At 55.6% G+C, this 20,318-nt stretch overlaps 1 protein-coding gene across 11 annotated transcripts in view; it reads right to left on the minus strand.

Annotated features, from left to right (window-relative positions):
- Window positions 1–594: 594 nt before the first annotated feature.
- Window positions 595–20,318, minus strand: part of EPS15L1 (epidermal growth factor receptor pathway substrate 15 like 1) — a 100,349-nt gene continuing 80,625 nt past the window's right edge. For 4 of the 11 annotated variants that reach the window (XM_060093821.1, XM_060093820.1, XM_060093816.1 and 1 more), the window contains 3 exons: window positions 19,310–19,357; window positions 6,565–6,770; window positions 595–1,236 (listed from right to left, as the gene is read on the minus strand). In XM_060093821.1, coding sequence (XP_059949804.1) covers window positions 1,090–1,236; window positions 6,565–6,770; window positions 19,310–19,357 — 401 coding nt within the window. In that variant the 3' untranslated portion in view covers window positions 595–1,089. Of the gene's footprint in view, window positions 1,237–6,564; window positions 6,771–19,309; window positions 19,358–20,318 lie in introns of those variants that run through there. The other 7 variants (XM_060093822.1, XM_060093819.1, XM_060093817.1 and 4 more) reach the window with 6 other exon arrangements.

Below are 20,318 nucleotides of genomic sequence, written 5' to 3' on the forward strand. Positions count from 1 at the left end.
CATTTCTCGGTGCTCAGGCCACTGACTCACAAGTTTTGATCATCTTTACCCAAGAGAAGTTGGCCGGGGCTGTCTCGTCTCCCTGGAGACGTGAGAAGCAAAGCAGGGGGCAAATCTGCAATATCCTCATCAACTCCTGAGGTCGTCCCAACAGTTATGTCCAAGCTTCTGGAAGGTTCTAGGGGAATTCAGCTGCATCCCGGTGGAAAGCTCTCCCCATGTGCCGACTCTGAATACGGGTTCCTGGTGTGGAGACCACCCTGCCGGCCTCACCCTTCATGCAGACTAGACGAGGCCCCAGTGAACTGTATGCAGGAATCTTGTTTCAAACTGCACTGTTGGGACAAAGGGCCACCTGCCTTAGACGCAGTGAGGTCACAGCCCACCATTTCAGAAGCACGCTGCATCCCGAGGGACAGGGTGACCCTTGAAAACTTCCAAGACTGGCTTTCTCTGCTCAAACACTTAGGATTTAACCGGGAACGTTCGACCTGGTCTTCCACCTCTGCCCGGTCTGCCTCATGTGACATCACGTGTGAACGTTAATGCAAGGAAAACAACGTTTAAGTGGAAAAGAGAGAGAAAAAAAAAGGATTCTTGTGTTTTGTATTAAAATATTTTATATTAATCATTCAAACTTAATTTTTATACAATGAATGCATACATCACCGGGGTGTCTGTCTCAGAGGGAGGTCAGGGAGGCGACGGGGTGGGGTGCGCCCCACACGCTGGTACTTGCCCAGCTGTGAGCAGGGGATGAAAGGCAGGAGACAGGCGCTTTCCTCTGCTCGTCCTGCTGGTTCTGGGAGGGAGACGGGGATGTCACAGCAAAGAGGTGGATCCTTGGGCATCTCCTCGGGCCTCCCGCACTGGGATGAGCTGTGTTTCCATGCCCTGGGTGAGCCACCCAGAGCCCGAGGCCCTCCGACCAGCGAGCCCTTGACGTAACAGTGGCTGTGACATGTCACAACGTGAAGCGGGGACCGCCGAGACCGAGTGTGCGTCTATCTATAGGGACTTCCGAGGCCTCGCCTGTGGCAAGCCTGCCCCGCGGCCGTGCTGCCGGTGGGCGCGAACACGGGGCCGCGCCTAGGCGGCAGGCATGTCAGCCTTGCTGAGTGCGATGGCCAGCTCCAGGTCCTCCTGCTCCTGCCGCCGCAGCCGCGCCAGCCTCTCCTGCTCCGCCTTCTCGCTCTCCCGCTTGGCCCACGCCAGCTGCTGCTCCTCATTGCCAAACTGCGGAAGGAAAAACGGAGGGTGGGTTACACGGCCCCGGCGCTGGCTGCCTGCTGGCTGGGGCGGGGAGGGGTGGGGGCGTGCAGCTGGGCGAGGAGGCGGAGGCCTGTCGTGGGTGGACGGGTGGGTGCAGGGAAACGCAGTGCTGGTGTGTGTGCGGGGAAGTGCCCGGTGTGCAGGTGAAGAGCAGGAAACGCCGGAAGCCCTTGTCTTGGTTGGGGAGGGGGAGGGGGCGCGCACGCCCCAGTCCTGACCCCCAGTCTGGAAGGGGTCAATGCACTGAGACACAGGGCTGAGTCTGACCTTAACTGCCACCAGAGAAACCAGCCGTCCCGTCCCTGCAGGGACCTGAAGCAGGCGGAAGCCAGGCATGATATCAGGGACACTGAGAGACTTCCAGGGACTCCCCCCTACAGCACCCCGAGGAGGCTTCACGGGGTGTGAGGGAGAAGCTCCGCGGGGCCTCTTCTCGGGGGAGGCCGGGGCGTCTCTGGAAGCAGCTGGGGAGCAGAGTCAGCGGAGGCCCAAGGAGCTGGGACAGCAAACCCTGCGGAGCCTGGGCCTCGACAGGCCTTCATGCCCAGGTGAGAGGCGCTGGGGCTGGAGAGTTCGGTTCAAACAGATCTCTGAGTCTCAAACGCGTAAAGGGGCCTTGAGGCCAACTGAGATGATGAGGTCCTGAAATGCAGCATCTCCGTCTCAGCCACAGTCCCAGGAGCTCTGGGAGATGCTCAGAGCCACCTTGTACTTGGACGTTTACAGGAACCCTGGCATTTACACCGCCATCTGGTCCAGGAGTTTTTTATTCTTGGGGTCCTTTTCCGAAAGGTTCAACTTTTTTAAAAATAATTTTTTAAAACAAGGGAAGAAACCGTTTTGATCCTGAGATGGGCGAATTCAAACCATTCGGGGTACCTTAGCTCTATGGAAAGAAAAGCAAAGCCAGACCTCACACGCTCTTCCCCTGGCGGGGGTCCCCGACCCCCCGAGGCTCCCGGTTGCTGTACTCTGTCTCCAGATGAGGTGCCTCCAGCACCACTGGCCCCGAGCAGAGCTGAAGCCCATTCGGAACCCCCTGGCCTGCCTGGATCAGCGTCTCTCTTCTGTGCACTGACTCTGGCTGGCTCTCTGCTAAGCACTGGATGACACACCAAAGGTAAAGAGGGGCCTGGCGCCACTTGGGAACAAACAGACCTACAGACAATCCCAACCTGAGAGAGGCTCTTGCGGAGGCCCCGGCAGACCCACCAGGAGCCCCGTGGAAGGAACAGAGACAGGAATTCATGGCTACTTCTTCACACACACACAGTCTGAGTGGGGGTGGAGGTGCAGGTGGCTGCAGAGCCTGGGCCCTCAGGACTCTGGACCTTCTCCCTGGTTTGGGGGGGCAGTGGGGATGGCAGTGGTCAGCTGTAACTGCAGAGTTGAGGGCACAGGACAGGCCCTGGAGGTCTGGGCACCATCCCCAGTGAGGTGCCAGCTCTTGGGCACCAAGTGCTCAAACTTGGTGCTGCCAGAACAGAGCACAGGGTGGAAGGGGCCGGACCTTGAGGGGCTTACAGGCCCCAGAAGGGAGCTAAGATTCTCCTGAAGAGGCTCCCTGGGCAAGCGAACGGGGCGATGGGGTTGGCAGCTTCTGAATGTTTCATGACCTGACAGCCAGTGTGTGGGTGAGGCAGGGCCAGACAGCGGGGACTGGGGCAGCGAAGGGCTGGGTTGGGGGAGGCTGCTTTGGAGCTGGATGTGGCCCCGAGGAGGAGAAGGAGGAAGCAGGACAGCCTGGGAGGCCTTTCTCCACCTGCCTGGGGAGTCAGACAGGGGCAGGTGAGGGTCAGCACAAAGAGGGGCTGTCCCCGGGGACAAAGGCTGGTCCTCGTTTTCTAGAGAAACTGCCCAGAAAAATGCTCAGAGGGCTGACGGGTCTCCAAGTTGGACTCCTGAAAACCAGTCCCCGCCCCTCGTGTTTCCACCACTGGTCACAGATAATCGCCCTCCCCCCTCCACCGCCTCCCCCCGCCGCCCCACCGTATTCTTTGGGGAATTTTTCAACACCTCTTCAGGAGAAAAACAAGGAAAAAACAACAAATGCTGATGGGAATGACTCTGCGGTGCTGCTGACAGCAGCGGGAGGGGACAGCTGGGCTGACAGGGACCTCGCCCTTGCCAGCTCAGAGGAGGGGGCGGGTAGGGGCCAACAAGTAATGACCGGGGTGGTCCACACCAAAGCTGAAAACCAAGGCCTGGAGGGGTCAAGGGATTGGCTGAGGTTACATGGCCAGGGATGGGCAGGCTGGGCCCACGCCACGGTGCCCACTCAGCCCGGGTGCCTCCTGCTCAAGGAGTCCATGTGTTCAAAGTAAACGTGCTGACAGGAACGTTCTAGATGCCTTCAGAGTGGACTGGTTTGAGGCCAGCTTAGGATCCAGGATGGAGACTCGCAGCAGGCACGTGGTCTGCTTGCACTTGAGGAGCACAACGGGCTGTGATGTCTGAGGGATACTGGAGGAAGGGGCTTCTCTGTGGCTCCCTCTGTGTCTCGGAGCAGCAGAAAATCCCTCCCCCGGCCCCGGTGGAGATACCTTGACCGGGCCGCGCTCTTGTCCTCTGACCTGGATGCGTTACACACCGGCGCGAACCTGGACCGCCTGAGGGTGCAGGAGCTGCTCGGTAAACGGCAAGCTCCGATTTCTGCTTCACTCTTGTGCTGTCGAGGAACCGAGACCCGGCTGGGCACGAGCATTCTGCTCTTCCGAGATACCTCCCGCGCCGGGGCCTGACGGACTCTAAGCGGTTTGATTTCGGTGGCCTCTCCACAGAAATCCGAGGTTCAGAGGCCTCTGAAGAGGCACGTGAAGCACCCGCACCCTTCCTCCCCAGGGATCGACATGTGCACCCGTCTGCCATCACCATGCGTGGGGACACTTCTAGCCACTTCCCACTAACTCGCTTATCCTGCTATCGCAAATGCATCTGACTCGTTTGACGACGCAAAGCGTGACTGATCCCGTCTGCTACTTGCTCTGCTCTTAATGCAGACTTCCCAAAAGAAAGCGCTGTTTTGCTCACCTCTAAATACTACTTCCTAGTAAACACATTCGCCTAAGACAGAAAGGCTTGTTTTAAAAGAAATACCAGAGAGATTTCCTGTGAGCCGCTACAAGCACAAGTAACCCACTGATGGAAACTGGGGGCTTATAAATCTGAGGGTTCCAGAGGGGCAGAGCTGGGGCGCCAAGGGGGGCGGGATTGAGTACACTTGTGACGCTGGCGTCCCTGAACTCCAACACGGACCAAGCTGCTTTTGCACGGGTAACAAGATGTCCTGATGGCACGCTTAGAACATCCAATCTGAAAGAGTCACGCTGCCAGGCTGCTGGGCAGTTAGAGACCTCTCTGCCTTTACTCAGGGAAGCTGAAGTACACAAACCAGAGGAACCAACTTTGACCTTGAGTTGGCATGTATCTTTGAGGTCCAGTGAACACAGAAACCACCGGCCAATGGACTGAGCCCCCGGACGCCATGAAAACGCAAGGACATCCTGAGTCCCCGGAGGTGGGACACTTTTGACCATGTTTTGGACCACGGTATGACTGAGGGGACAAACCAAACCGGTTAGGTGTCCTGCCTCCCACGCATCCCATCCCATTAGAGTGGGCTGAATCTCCCAGTCAGGTGATTTCCCCTGGAAAGACTGGGGCTCTGAAGTGGGAAAGGTGATTTTAAACGTAAAACAGCAGGGTGGCAAACTGGGCAGAATCCAATTCCTGGCCTGGAGTTGAGGGTGATTAAATCCTAGGGGTGTTTTAAAATCAATGTTAACAACTGTGCTGGAATGACCAGAAATGATGTGTCAAATGATAACTTGAAATCTTGGGGGTTAAAAAAAAAAAAGTTTTCCAAAAACCAGCTGGAGTGGGGGGTGGGGGGGTGGGCACAGGAAATAGAACTGTGCATTTCAGAGAGAGAACAGTCATTTCTTCCAATTGCCATTCAAATCCACTTACCCTTCCGCCCTACCCTAGAGTACCTGAGTCATGCGTGAATAGCTCTATTTTTTTCATCAGTGTTTCACAGTTTTTCCATTGAAAAATAAAGGCAGTGCTATCTAAGAAAATGTAGATAAAGCGGGTTTTGTTTCTGGCTTTTATTAACAATGTTGCCACTTGTATATATATCCACAGTGTGCCCTGGCTGTCAACAAAACCCGGCTAACTGCAGTCATAAAATATTTGCAGGTCGCCAAGAGCCAGGAATGTGTCGGCATCTTGGGCGATTTCAATAAGCCACGACAGCTGTGCGCAGGGTGGATCTGAAAGGAACTGGGTGTTCACTGGGCACTGATATGGCAGAGCGTGCTTTAAAATGGATATTCTAGGAGTGGAAGCATCTATAAACAATACATCTCACAACGAACGAGGAAGCAGGGTACTCTGCAAAATCGAGGGAAGAAAACCTTTTAAAAAACACAGGTGCGCAACAGACAGTGAAACTGATTCTGGGAAGACAACGTCTGAAGCTCTCTGAGAACAAGATCTCTGGGTACTGATGAGGGTACTGAAAACACTCTAATGGGACAGCGTTTTACAATCTGGAATCTTTTTTCACACCAAGACACAAAGCCAGACTTTCAAAATCCCTGGATTAGCTTCGAAAAAGGCACTTAACTCTGCTAATGGCTTTCTGAATTTTTGTTTTGCTTTTTTGGGTTTTTTCCCTGCAAAAGGAAGGGGATTCAGAGTGGCTGTTCTAGGTTGCATTTCAGTTTTCATTGTAGCTGGTAACTGAAATAAAAGTTTAAAAAAATCAAATTTGCTTTCCCTTCATGTGATTCGGCTGGGTCCTTCAATTCGCACTTGCTGCCCAAACTGCACTGGGTGGGACCATCAGAACTCCCCCACAAAGACTTTTTTGAGGACAGCAAGACCCGAATGTAACTTTAGCAGTCTTGTTTTCGTACTTCAGAAGCTTTTGATGTCCTGGCTTCCAAAAAAAATCAATGAACACAACAGGCTCTGGGCAACAGAACTAATACAAAGAGTCTACCGTGAAGGACAGAAAAACAGGCATACTGGGCCACCCTGCTGGAAGAAAACGTGCCCTTATCACAGAGTATCCAAACCAGAGCTCTTTTTTTTTTATTGAGAAACCGTTTTTCTTACAGAAAGCAGCAGTACAGAATAAATAACACGGGTGATGGTGTGAGGTACCGGGAGACTTGAGCCAGGAGGAGGTTTGCCATTTGAAAGAGACAAAAAAGAAATAACCCCAAAGAAGCTGCAAGCGTAGGGAGGGGAGGGAATGGCGCGGAGGCGGAGAACTTAACTTACAGAGGTGAAGTCTGCAAAGCCCAAGGAGGAGGCTTTAGAAGGTTTAGCTGAAGAGGAGGGAGCAAATGGATCTTTTCCACTAAACGGGTCCCCAAACCCCTTTTTATTTTGGAACGGGTCACTGCTGTCAGCCCCGAGTGGCTGGAATGGATCAGGGGGCTCGGGAAAGTCTGCAGAACCAAGCTGGCTTACGGGTGTACTTTTACCTGGAAAGTTTAGGAGAAAAAAAAAAAGGAGAAAAAAAAGAAATACAAGTTACTGACCACGGACAGAACAGAGTCCTGACTGAAGAGCCCGGCACCAGCTCCCTGGGAAACCCTATCCCGCTTTGGAAAGAGCTGGAATGCCGCTTGTGGGATGGACCCCGGGGAATCTGCGTGCATCTTGGCTTTCCTCTCTATTTATCCCGGAGGCTTAATGGTTTGTGGGCGTTACAAGAAAACCACTTCAGATGACCCCCTCCCCTCCCCTCCCACCGCAGCTAAAATTTACATCATCTTTAAAAAGCTCACATGCAGGCGTGTTTCAAAGTGATTCATTTTAGCATGGCAACACATTTACTATCACACTGAGTTTTTAAAAAGTCATGGCTGAGCAGAAAAATACACTGCAAGCTTCCAACAATTAAAAAAAGGGGGGGATTACTTGCAGCTAAACAGGGCGATTAGATTCACAACGTGGTGTGTGTAGAGTTAGCCGTGTTAGTCGTGAGGGTCTGGAGGCAGCTCACCAGACAAACCCACTCTGCCGTCCTGGGTTTAAATTCGTTTCCAGCTCCCGCTTCTGTCCCTTTGGCTCCAAGGGGCAGGCTTTGGGCCTTTCTGGGCTCTTGCCAAGAGGGTGGCTCTGGGATGCCCCGGTCCCGGGAAGGCAGATCTCCACGGGGACGTGGGAGAGAGGTGTTTAGAATTGGAGGGAAATGAGGCTGTGAGGCCATGCTTGGGGGTTGTGGCCTGAGGACAGGTGGCTTCTCCCAACAAATCCTGCCAATATGTCAGAACAATCCGCTAGGAACCAGAACCTTCTCCAGGCCTGCTTGGCAAGAGGGGGCGGGGGGCCCAAGTGATGAGCCTCAGGGATCTGCTGGTTTTGCAGGCCAGGTTCCTGCCTGATGCCATTCATTTGCCCAACAGCTGCCCAGGGTACTGGGGTAACCCAGGGGGTGAGACGTTCAATTTGGCAGCTCTGTGTCCAAGCCCGGGCTAGAGGCTCAAGGATACTTAACACGATTCTGATTTGTTAACTGAGCTGCCTATGTTTACTCTTGCAATTTCAAAGTAATATGCAAAAAGAACCCAAAAGCCGAGGGTCACATTCCTCAGAAGACCTTGGACATCCAGCTGCACGTCCAGAGAATGCCCGTGGCCCTGAGCTACAGCTGACCCCTATAGCACCTGAGCCCAGGACACCTGCCTTCTTCACCCTGCTCGCCTCTGCTACCCACCTGCCCACACGTCCATCTCCATGCCCAGCTCCAAAACCACCCTCTCTGACGCTGCTTCCCAGGTCACATTTCTGATGGCCCCAAGGTGTCCCTAACGACTCCTGCCTCTGTCACCCTTAGTTCTGAGACCCAGATAAGGACAAGCCCCTCAGCCCCAGCTGGCCTCAGTTTCCTGTCTGGGAAGTGGGAACGAAGAGGTAGGGGTCAGACTGGGTGACTGGTGCACGGCATGCTCCTTGGGGCTGCACGGGGCTGTGCCCCACTCCAGGCCACTCAGCATCTGGCACCGCAGTGCCTGTGCAAGCAGGGCTCAGTGTGTGTGGGGCCTGTGAGAGCCTGGCCTGAGGCCCCCCTGGACACGCAAGTTTATTTATTTGTCACTCGACGCCGCAGCTGGGTGGCCATAAGGTACAAATGCCACCCCGTCTCTGTCAGCTTCACCCATGCATGAGAAATCTGAGTTATCAGTGACACGGTCCCGCCTGGGAGAGCCCACGGAGAAGAGATGGGCGCCGAGCCCACCAGAAGCACTGGTTATCCCCACACCCCATCCCACCTGAATCGGGACTTCTGGGTGGGCGGGTGATGCCAGTGCATGGATGCCCCCACCGACAGCTGGGACACAGAGGCCCCAAGTCGCCCCCTCCCGTCAGAGCTGCTGCTGGTTTCTTTTTGCGTGTTCAAGGAAACCGAGATTCTTAACTTCCCGAGGTTTGCCCAGGACTCTGAGACACAGGCAGCCCTGCACCCAGCCCTCTGTTGCTTCCTGCGGTCAGAGCGGAGCACCTCTATGCCCTTGCCTGTGGCCTAATGGGGCCCGCCCCCTTTGCTGACCCCTGGCCTTTGCAGGCTCTCACTGTCATGAGCAGCACCACCACACACGTGTGTTTATTTATAGGAGACGTTTCTGGAGGTGGAGCTGTGGGTCAGAAGGTGTGCCCACTGCAGCCTGACCTTCCCTGTCACACTGCCTGTCCCAGGCTCTGACAGGATGCACCCCGACCAAGAAGGGAGGGTGGGGAGGAGGCTGTAGACTGGGACATCGGTCAACCTCTCCCTGTGGCCACGAATCAGTTCAGTCAGCCCTGAGGCCCAATAAGCCAGGTGAGCCTCCGACAAAGCCCCTGGTGGGCCCTTCCCCAGAAGGGCGGTGCCAAGTCCACCCCGCGGCACAGCAAGAATTAGGGCCTCTCTCCCCCAGGGTAACTGCTTCTCAGGGTGAAGTCCTGGGGCTGATCCCCACGGCCCATCTTCTGTGCAGGCTGAGTTCTCTACCTCTGGTCCCTTCTCTCCTATTTCTGACAGAGCCACAGACTTCAGGCTGCCCCCCAACCCCACCAGCACCAAATGCCCCTCCCTGAGACGTTCTCCCTGCTGTCGGCTATCCCGCCTCCTCCTCTCCCTCCTGGACCTCAGCCCCTGGGCTTCAGAGAGCAGGGCGATCTGGGTGCCGGCCTTGAAGAAACGCCTCCCCCAAGGCCACCTTACACAACCAGCCTACTCCCTGGTCCAAGGGTCGAGCCGATGGGTGAGCCAAGGCCTCCCAGGCCCGGCACCACAGCGACCGGAGAGCGCTGCCGTGTTGCTGTGGACCGCTTCCCCTCTCTTCAGAGGCGAGCGTGCAGCTCTGGCGGGAGCGGTCGGGCAACACCTGCCTGGCAGCTTGTCAACGCCAGGCTGCGCAGCTGCGAGCAGTGGGCAGCCAGGCGGAGCCCAGGGGCACCCTGAGCAGGAGGGAAGGTGGGCATGAGACAGGGTGCTCTGGTCCACATGGCTGCACCACCACCCCAGGCAAGTGGTCCTCACCTCTCCCGGGTCCCTAGGAATCACCCCTGCGATAGCCACTGGCTGCTCACCCTCAGCTTCTCGCCCCATGGGCCATCCGCACCCAGCAAGGTGGCCTTTTAATGCCGAGCTGACCCGACACTGCCAAGCTCTCCCCGCTGCTCTGGGAATACACACCCCAGCCTCGGCCATCCTGCCCCTGCCCAGCACAGTCCTCTGCGCTTGCTGCTGCCCAGGCTGGAACGCTCTTCCTCGTGTGGGTCCCGCACACACAGAGGCCGCCCTCCCCACTTCTGGCTCAGACGCCTCTGCAGCCCTCGTCATGCTCCGTCATTATTATGTCACTTGCTGTGTATTTTCTCTCTTTCCCAACAGAACGTGAGCTCCACGAGGGTGAGGGCCCTGCTGTCCTCCTCAGCTGTGTCCCCGCTGCCTAGGGCAGGGCCTGCTGCTTGGACCCCTCTGTTGAACGGAGCTTTCTAACATGCAAGCTCCACCATGCCTGGCCCTGCCTTGTGGCCCCGCATCCGCTGTGGCGAATCCAGAAGGCCCTACAGCCCACACGAAACCCTTCCCAACCTCATCCCCCGACAGCCCTCCAGGGCCTGAGCGGCACCTCCCTCCCCCCGCCAGGGCCCCCCAACCCAGGGCTACTTTTCAGACAGTCCCTCTGCCCAGATGGCACCTACACCTCAAACGCCTGTGACCCACTGTCTCCCCATGCCTGTGTTCAGCCCTCCCAGCTTGGCCCTGGGCAGGGAGTGGGGTCTGGGCCCCTGGAAGATGGTGCAGAGCACGGCCACCACCCCACTCAGCCTTGCTCTCTCAGCCTCAGTTTCCTTATCCATGAAATGGGGTTGTGATGGGCTGAATTGGTTCCCCCCACAGCACCCCCCAATTCACTATGTTCGGGTCCTCTACCCCAGTACCTCGGAATGTGACTGTCTTTGGACACGGGATCTTTGCAGAAGTAATTAAATTAGAATGAGGTCCTATGAGTGGGCCCTAATCCAATAGGACTGGTGATCTTGGAAGCAGAGCAGAGTCGGACACAGACATGCACAGAGGGGAGACCACGGAAAGACACGGGGGGAGGACGCTGTCTACAAGCCAAGCAGAGAGGCCTCAAGAGAAACCCACCCTGCCTACACCTTGACCTCGGACTTGCAGCCTCCAGATCTGTGAGACGATCAGTTTCGGCTGTCTAAGCCACCCAGTCTGTGGTGTTTGTTACGGCGGCCCTAGCACACTCACACAGGGTAACAGAGCACCGGCTATGGATGGGCTGCCTGCTTTCGTAAATCAAGCGTTACTGGTCTGTCAATGCCAGGCCAGGCTGGCGCAGCTCCAATCCCTAGAGGTCAGGACAGCTTGCCTCTATGGGCCCCACTAGGAAACCGAGGACCCCCGACTGCAGCTCTCTGCTCTAACAGAGCCACTTGTTATGTCCCGTGCACAGCGTGGTGGGCACATGCAGCCCCTGGGCAACAGTGTCCTCCCCTTGAACTGCTGAGTTGTCTGCACTGGCCGCCACCATCCTGCTTCCTCAGTCCTTCTGTGCAACCTCCTTCTGCAGGGTGGAGCAGCACCACGCCCCAGGTGTGCTCCACACCCACCACAGAAGAGTCTCCCTGCAGGGTGCGCCAAGACGCAGACCCCGCTTCGCTCTCCAAACCCCAAGCTGTGGCATCACTGGGGCTTGATCGTGGACGGACAGACATGTTCCCGAGTGAATTATGCTCGGGGGAGGGCCCTGAAACACCTGCAGCCTTCTCTGGGCCCAGGGTGACGGGTCCTCACCTGCGAACTGAGCCGGTATAATGTGTGCCTCTGGCAGGGGCACCCTGGGAGACGCGGTCCTGAGGGGTGGGGACACTGAGGGAAGGGACACTGACCTCAGCGGTCACAGTCCCTGCAGCCTGGCCACCGCGGCCTCCTTCCCATAGCAACTAGCGACTTCTACCATGCTGACCGCCCTGCACTGTCCAGCCCGGCCAGTCTCCCCACGCCCTGACACAGCCTTTCCCTTCCCCTGGAAGAGCCTTCTCCAGGGTTCACTCCACCCCCGCAGGCTTCCCCACTGCCCTACTTCCCGTGCACCAACCTGTCTTGGTCTAGCCTCCAGCACACCTGAGGGTCAGCTCCACGTAGGCGGGGCTCAGCACACTGCAGGTGCCAGTAATACCAGCCCCCTCTTCCTGGTGGGGGTCCTCATGGGCGGGGTGCCACCACCCAGGCTCCACGGGGCCATCTTGAGGGGCCTGAGGCCTTTGGGGGAACCCCACTGATGAGCCAGGAAGGGATATAGGCATCTGGCTTCCCTCCTTTGCAATTGATTTCCTGGAGCATTTCTTGCAGGAGTTGCTCACAAAGGGCAGACATCTGAGCCGGGATAAGTGGGTCAGTCGACCCCAGCCAGGCCCTGAGAGCGACCACAACAGTCCAAATGTTCAAATAAATACATCATCGCCCACTTCTGCACTTTTCTTTTTTTTCCTTTTTCAATTAAGAAGACCTTCCTCCCCTGCTTTGGGGGATTTTTTTTTTTAAATCAGTTTTTGGCGGGGGTATGGGGGGCAGTTAAGAATCCAGCCAGCTAGAATGTCAAGTTGAGGTTTCCGACAAGCAAAGAGATGATCGGGGAGGTGAGAACTGGCAATCATGTCAAGCACAGCCCGGGCCTGGTTTTGCTCTGCTGCCGAAACCGTTGTTATTTAGAAATCATGACTGTGTTAATATGAAACCAGGGCACATCAACTGCTCCTGTTTTCGGGGGTGTGGGGGGTAGAAAAACAAACGGTTTTTTCTCGGTTATCTGTTTTTGTGCTCGGGCACAGAGGCAATTCAGCACAGAGGCAATCGGACCTGGCACGTGCGAAATTGGTGGCATCCCCGGATCGGCCTGACATGATGCTCATGAGCAGAGGCTTTTTACAAAGAAACCCTTGCCCTGATTGCCCGCGGTCCAAACTTCCCACTCTGCGCTCCCGTTTATTTTTAGCAGCTGCACTTTTAAAACATTCTGAGGCTAGTTCCTGCTTTTACGTAACTACTATCTGCTAACTCCTTAATTGTTTTTTTTTTTTTTTCCCGATTTTCTGAGGTGTTGCTCATCTCAAACGGGACAAAGTAACTCGATCTGCCTCTGTGCCCCCTGAGCAAAGTCGGCTGCCCGGCTTTATGCCTTTCCATGGCTCCGGGTACTGTGAGTAAGGAAGGAGCTTGACTGGGGCGTGTTTCAGTGAAGAGAGCACAGATCACTTTTTTTTTTTTAATTTTGGTATAAAGCTAACCAGGATGATACCTGGCCTGTCATTCCTAGACACCTGCCCAGGGAAGGGAGCCCTGAGCGTAGGGGAGGCTGTGACTGCAGAGGCTGGAGGCTGCGACTTCCAGCCCTGGGGGCTGGAAGCTGCTGCTGCGCCCCCCAGAGAGACTCTCCGTCACTCAGAGAAGTCTTCATGACCAGGGGGAGGAACGCAAGGTTGAGGATAGGACAGAATAGGACTTATTTCAAACCGCAGCAGTTTCAGCAGCTACCCCAGCGGTGCACCGAAACCACACACAGGACGGCCTTGAGCAAAAACAATATGAACCCGATGGTTTACCACGGTGTGTGCTGTTAAAAAAAACCTCGGTGGCCGGCCCCACCCTGGTAGCAAGGTCTTTTATTCTCCTACATCTGAACTTTCCGAGGCCACACAGGCCCCCGGCAACCCAGCAGTGGTGAAGCCCGTGCCGACCCTCCCTCCTCGCCTCTCGGGAAGCTCTCTGCCGGGAGGGTCCCTGCAGCGGCGGCGAGTGGAGAGAATGATGGAACACAAATCCCCCTCAACGTACAAACATGAACACTGAGAGAGGCCAGGTTCTCTTGCTTGAAATTCTTTACTTAGAAGAAAAGTTAAGAGGGTTGGGTGATTTTGCGGGGGGGTCTCAATAAATCAGATGAATGAAAATATCAAAAATAGACATGAGTCTGAGTATATGTTTTCATCCCAACCAGATACTTGCTGCGTTCTATTTATAAGATTGAGGGCTGCAGTTGGAAAATGCAGTTCTGTAGATGAGACTTAAATACAAAAACAACAAAACACAAAAATAAAAAACAAAGGTTTGTGGTCAGGACAGCTGCCCCACCTGAGCTACTACCGTACACAACACAGGACGTTCCCAAACTGCCATTCGTTACAACACGGGACGTCCACACAACTGTCACTCGTCCTACACTACGGGGGACACCTACACAACAGTCACTCGTCCTACACTACAGGGGACACCTACACAACTGTCACTTGTCCTATACTATAGGGGACGCCTACACAACCTCCAGGCTTCCGAGAGTCATGCTACACAGGAGAGCTGTGGCTGGGAGGAGGCACTCCTTGTCACCTTGGTGCCTCCCTTCCTGCCCCCTTAAACCCACCAAAAAAGCTTAACTGCAGGGAGAGAGAAAGCAGGCTGTCCGGAGCACAACCTTTCACATCCATAATCACTTGGGAACTTTTTACTGAAGAAGATCGCTTTTCACCAACACACGTGAAAAACACACGTCCCCCCGTGGCGGGATGGGGCGGGAGAGCGAGGAGAGCTAATTTCTCAGGACGTGACCCACAGGGCCACCCAAGTGGCTTGCCAGCGAGGAGTCCTGCAGACACCAGCCCCGCTCGCTGTGGCTGAGGCACACGCGAGAAGGCAAACCCGGCAGATCAAAGCCGTGCCAAGCAGCACAGCACCGGCAGATAAAATCTGAGGTCCCCACCATCACAGTCTTGAGATTTTCCACTAAAAATATTTACTGAATTTTAAGAAAAATCTGCTTAATGCATTGAAGGGAACAGGATGAGGTTTGGTTCTGAATTGTTGAGAAAAGCTGAACAAATATTTACTATTATCCACCAGGCGCCCCCTGAACTGATGGGTTTTTCATTCTCTGTGAGGTGCCCGGGGGAGTCAAGGCTGAGGAGCCCACTGGATGTGGGGTCTTCGCACTGTCAGAAGGAAAAGGAGAGAAGGGGGGAAAGTAGCCACACTGTTGGGGTCCTCAAAAGACAAATATCCTTTGGACTGAAAAATACAATTTTCAAGGTTTCCATGAAAAGCTCCTAAGACATTCCTAAGAAACCTGACAGGGGCTACTTTAGTTCTGCAGGAAAAACGGGGAGGGGGTACATGACATATAAACGAATTTATAAATCACAAATCAGTCTTCGCAACTAAAATAATGCAGACTGGCAGGTCTCACAGTTCTGCTTTTTGAAAAATCATATTTGTTCTTTGATTTGCGCCTGCAACACACTCTGCTGAATCAGCCCTGTGTGCTGGCCTGCCTCGTCCCTCTGAGGGGCCTAGGGTGCCTTGGGCGGGGGACAAGGGAGATGTCAGCTGCAGCCTGGCGGGGAGAGCCCTGGGGCCGTGGTGGCCCAGGCTTTGTTCCTCCCTAGAGAGCAGTGCCAACGCTGCCAGAACGCCCCACTGCACGGGCAGAGAAGCGCTGTGCCCACATTTAACAAAACCCCCACGGTGCCACACAGCGGGTCTGGAAGCCCGTTTGAAGGCATTTGTGCACTGGAGGGGGGAGGTGCAGAGCCCACCCGGAGCCCCCTTCCGTTGTAGGGGCCGCACGAAAGGAGCCGAGAGAGCCTGCAGTAGATGGGGGACCCGCCCACTCTCACTCCCTTTACGGCCAGTTCCCACCGCCCACTCAGATACACACATGTGCTGTTTTGCAACTGACAATGGTGGCGGCGGGGGGTTGACTCAGTGCTCTGAATGTGAGAGATGGAGGGATGAGGGACCACATTCATCCCATCAGCACAGCAAGGGCTGCACAGGGAACATCTTCCTGGGCCCCCTCACCTTGCTGTAGGTGGAACCAAGGGGCTGCGGGAGGCCTGGGGGCAGGTACACGAGGCACTCCCCGGGCGGCCGGGGAGGGGGCCGGGGTCCAGGTGGCCACTGCTGTCTGCTCACACGGATGCACAGACAGCAGAGAGGAGAGTCCACACTCTGAGAGCCTGCACCCCAACCCGAGGCCCCGCTACACCCCGCCGCCAGAGCCCAGCGGGCTGAGCCCTGACTCCTCTGCTCCAGAACGCCAAGCCTGGGCACTCGCACCCCGCTGAGCAACAGGCAACAAAAGCGTCACTCAACTCCCACTCAATCCACCGCTCGATTCCGGGTGCAGGAGGGTGGGCGTGTGCTAAGGTAGGCAAATGCTTCTATTTTCGAACTCTGCCAACTTTGCAGAACAGAAATTCACCCCAAAGAGCAATTCATCTCCAGGCGTTTTACAGGTTAAGAGGCTGAGAGGACAATGACTTTTCTCCCTCTGCTGGGAGCTGGCTCTCGAGCACATGCTGTCAGGGGTCCCGCCCAGCCCTGGCACAGAAGCTCCCGGCGGGCAGGGGGTGGCCTGTGGGAAAGGAGGACTCTGCCAGGCTGGGCGCCTGAGGCTCCCCTGGAGCACCCCAACCCTGGCTGGCTGGCAACTGCCACAATTTTCCAGGCTCCTCGAGCTGGCAGTGAACTGCTTTTGTCCCGTTCTAGAACTTCACAGGTACCCACCAAATTATCTCTCTGAAATCATCGTGGGAACGGAATTAAAGTAGTTAAGCTCAAGGCTGAGGTGCTAACCGCACGGCTCAACTGGAGAAGCCATTTTAAGAGTGGATCTTGTGCAATAAAGAAGGGGACAGAACCCACACGGGCCAAGGATGACCACCCTGGTTTCACCCCCAGCCTGGCATCTCAGAGCCAAGCACACACCTGGGCTGGCGCCACAGACGAACCCGGGGTGTCCTCCCTGACCGAGTCCTGTGTGGCAGCTCCCGGGATGGTCAAGCAGACTACCGAGCCAGCGGGCTGGCCCAAGAGTGGGTGGCAACCAGAAAACCGCCCAGGAGAAAGATTCCGCAGCCAGTCACCCTGTGTGGAGTCAGTCACGGCTGTGGGAGGGGACTCATGTTCTAGGGGAGAAATGACTATTTATCTATTTACTTTTTGAGAATCACTTGAACCAAACAGGACCCCAGTTAAATGGTATCCCATTGTCCTGTGTGTGTTGGAAGAATTATGGGAAGGGGAAGGGTTCAGAAAGACATCACCAGTGTGTGCATGGTTTTATCCTGAAGGTGCAAAGGTTATTAGCAGTAATAATAATTAAATTGGGGAAAGGTTAAAGGTGACTGGCTGGTTAGCGGTGAAGGCGCGCTAGCTGGTGTCACCCGGGCGCTGCAGGAACCGCAACGCGGGGCTGCACTTGCAGGAAGTGGCAAGGGTGGGGCCCGGGGCACAGGATCCCGCTATCTGTCGCCGCAGGCGCGAGGCCCAATCACTGACACCCACACAGCCATTTCCTGCACTTAAAAAAAAAATCTGTTTCTCCCTTTGCAAATCAACAACTTTTACCTAGAAACTCTTTAGCGGTGAGCTCTGACTGATCTCGATCTCCGGTCCGTTGCAGAAAGCACACCGCTGTTTACCTGGGGGAGGTGTGCCAGCGCTAACTCTAACGGACAGGTTTCGGCGGCTGCCAGAACAGTCTGTTTTGCATCTGCCTAGAAGAAACCAATTCTCTCTACCCCAAACAGACACCTGCTGGTCATTTCATACCTTGATAGACCTTTCTAGAAAAGACCTCCAGGCACAGAGAACTCAGTGCTGACGCCAAAGCTCCGTGCACATGCCACAGAGGGCGATTCTTGACAGCCCCCAAAGGTCCACTTTCTGGCTTGGGTCAGAGCAGACGGCCAGCCGCGGGCTGTGCCGGTCACACACCTATGGCACCAGAACTCTTTCCCAGAGAACCCTGGTGAGGGTCCCAGTTGGTGGGATCCCCGTGACTGCACAGGCTGATGCTTATATACGTGTGTTTGTCGCATGTCAATTAATCTTTAATCAAGCTTAAAAACACAAACAAAAAAACAGCTCCCACAGAATGTAAAAACTGAAGCCACTGGTGCACAAGAGATGGCACCCCAAAAACCAGGAGTAACTCAGACCCAAACGTGCATTTGGTCCCACGAGTGACGACAGCTGAGCTTCGCCAGAGAGGACCCTGGAGACCTCTTTGAAGTTCAACTACCCACGCTCTGACTTTTTTTCAACTGCAAAGATTTCTGCTAAACTGCAATCTCAGGGGGGAAAAGGATCCCTTGATAAATCCCTGTACACATATGTCCACCTCAGGCCCAGCCTCTGTCTTTCCCGGGAAAGGAGCTAGGGAAGGAGGACCCCGAGTCCTGGTCTCTGTACCCTGGGGATGGGTTGGGGGATGCACACCATGCCCATCATGGTAATCACTGTGCAAGGCACTTACCAGAGAGGCCACATGCTAGGCCAGAGTTGGTCCCATGTTCAGGCAGGGAAACTGAGGTTCGGCGAGGTTAAGACACTTGCCCAGAGCCCCTCAGGGAGATGGAAGAGGCTGGAACGTGAAACCATCCTGATCACACAGCCTCTCGGGATTCTAGTGGGACAGGTGGCCCAGATGCTGGAGGGATATGGCATCAGATTCGCCTGTCCTGGCCTCACACATCGGAGCCGACTCCAGGCGCAAAGACCTGGCAGGGTTCTAGAAACCTCTGGGTCCCCTGCAGACAAGCCTCAAGTGGGAATGTGGCCAGTCAGACCCATTTCACACGTGGGGCGGCGAGGGTTACAGAAGAGCCCACTCCTTTCTCTTGGTTTTTGGAGTGCAGGTACGAAGCTGTGTGTGTGGGTTGTGAGAAAAATCGTTATCACCCAGCAGGCTGGACTCTCCACTCGCCTACCTTCGCGGGATCACAGCTCGACCGCCAGGGCCACACGTCCCCGGGAGCAGGGTACCTGCCTCATCTCCTCCCAGCTCAGCCGCCTGGGACCAACGCTCCCCCACGTGTCAGGATGGCCCTTGAGCGTGACCGCCCGGCGTTCCCAGGTGAAGGTGGCCACTGCCACATGCTGGCCACGCGGCCCCTCGAAGTGGGAAAAGGCTGGGTCAGCAAGATGAGCAGAAAAGCACATTCCATTCCCTCCCTTGCAAACTGCTGGACTTTGTTTTCTTACAAAAACAATGACAACAACACTTGGCCATCTTCTTGGTTGCTTCTCATCTTTAGCAGCCAAGAAAACAAGAGCCAGGCCTGATGCTTTCATAACAACCGTTCTGAGTGGGACTTCCTCCAACTCTCCTCTGCTGACCTGTCTTGCTAAGAACCGGATAACTGCCAGGCGGCTCCTGTTTAAGTGGCCTTGCTCCTTGCGGCCTGGATGGGGGAGGGGAGAGCAGTGTGCACAGCTGGGCTCCAATTCCCTCAATCAGGGAAGCAGCGTGGGGTGGACACCTTCCTGCGCATCCCTCAAAGAGCCAAATGCCCCCCACCCACCTACATCCACCTGCTGGGTCAGGTGTCCCTCGTGGGTACATCGGCATCGGCACAGCCAGCAATTTCCAGGTTGTTAGAGGTTAGTATGAAATCACAGCAGAAACATCACTGGAAGTGCTCCAGCGGCACCCGCCACACAGTGTGTACCTACCACCCAGCAGTGTGTACAACGCAGGGATTTCCTGTTCAGCCACTGCTTCTAGGTAAGAGAACCAGACGAGAGACATTTAGGCCTCTACGCAGACACATCGTGGCCGCTCACAGATTAAGCACTGCACACAAGCTGACTATTGTCCAGAGCACCCGAACCTCACAGCTTGATTCTCATTACAGTTGTCTATGGGGGTGGGAGGCCGGCGGGGGGGTGGAGGTGGTCCCTGGGTCCAGGGCTGGTCCTGCTACCACCTTGCTGCGTGACCTTGGGTCACACGTGACCTCTCTCACTTCCCTTTCCAGTTCCGGTAAGAGGGCATCATGGTGCCTGCCCCGTCTTTGCGGGTCTTGCTGGAATCTGGCAAGCAAACAGTCATGCACGTGCACCTTGAGGGCTGTGATGTGAAGAGGATATTCGGGGCACCTGGCACCTAGCAGGCTGTGGCACAGCAAGGTTGCAGCAGCCCAAAGCCACGAGCAAAGGCAGCCTGAGACCCCCGGCATACAAGGCCAAACCTCCCCAAACGTGGACAGCGCTCTAAAAAGCCCGAGCCCTGAAGTCAGCTCCAAGGAGGTGAGCCGTGCCTCTGGCGGGCTCTGCTTTCTAAGTCCACGACACACTGAAAGCAGAAGCCAAGGCGGGGTGGAGAGGCTCGCAGAGGGAGACACAAGGGGAGGTGACAGTGGAGGGCAAGTTCAAAAGCACCCAGCATTGGTTCAGGGAAGGGGAGGAGGCTGAGATGAGTGTTTCCAAGAAACCCCGAGAGTGAAGCTCTGCGCCTGCCACAGCCAGTGAGGGGAGCAGCTCCTCCACAAGGCCCGACAGATGCTGAGCTGCTGGGCGTGTGTGCACTCGTGTGTGTGTACTTTCACGTGTGCAGTGTGCATGCAGGTGTATGCAAGCACTGTGAGAGCGTGTGCACGAGTGCAGTGTGTGACTGCGTGTGCACGTGTGTGCAGGTGTGCTGTGGCTCCCATCTTTCAGGCGGAGTGAGAAGGCCCAATGT

The sequence above is a fragment of the Mesoplodon densirostris genome, chromosome 3 (genome assembly GCF_025265405.1).
Source record: "Mesoplodon densirostris isolate mMesDen1 chromosome 3, mMesDen1 primary haplotype, whole genome shotgun sequence".
NCBI classification, from domain to species: Eukaryota; Metazoa; Chordata; class Mammalia; order Artiodactyla; family Ziphiidae; genus Mesoplodon; species Mesoplodon densirostris.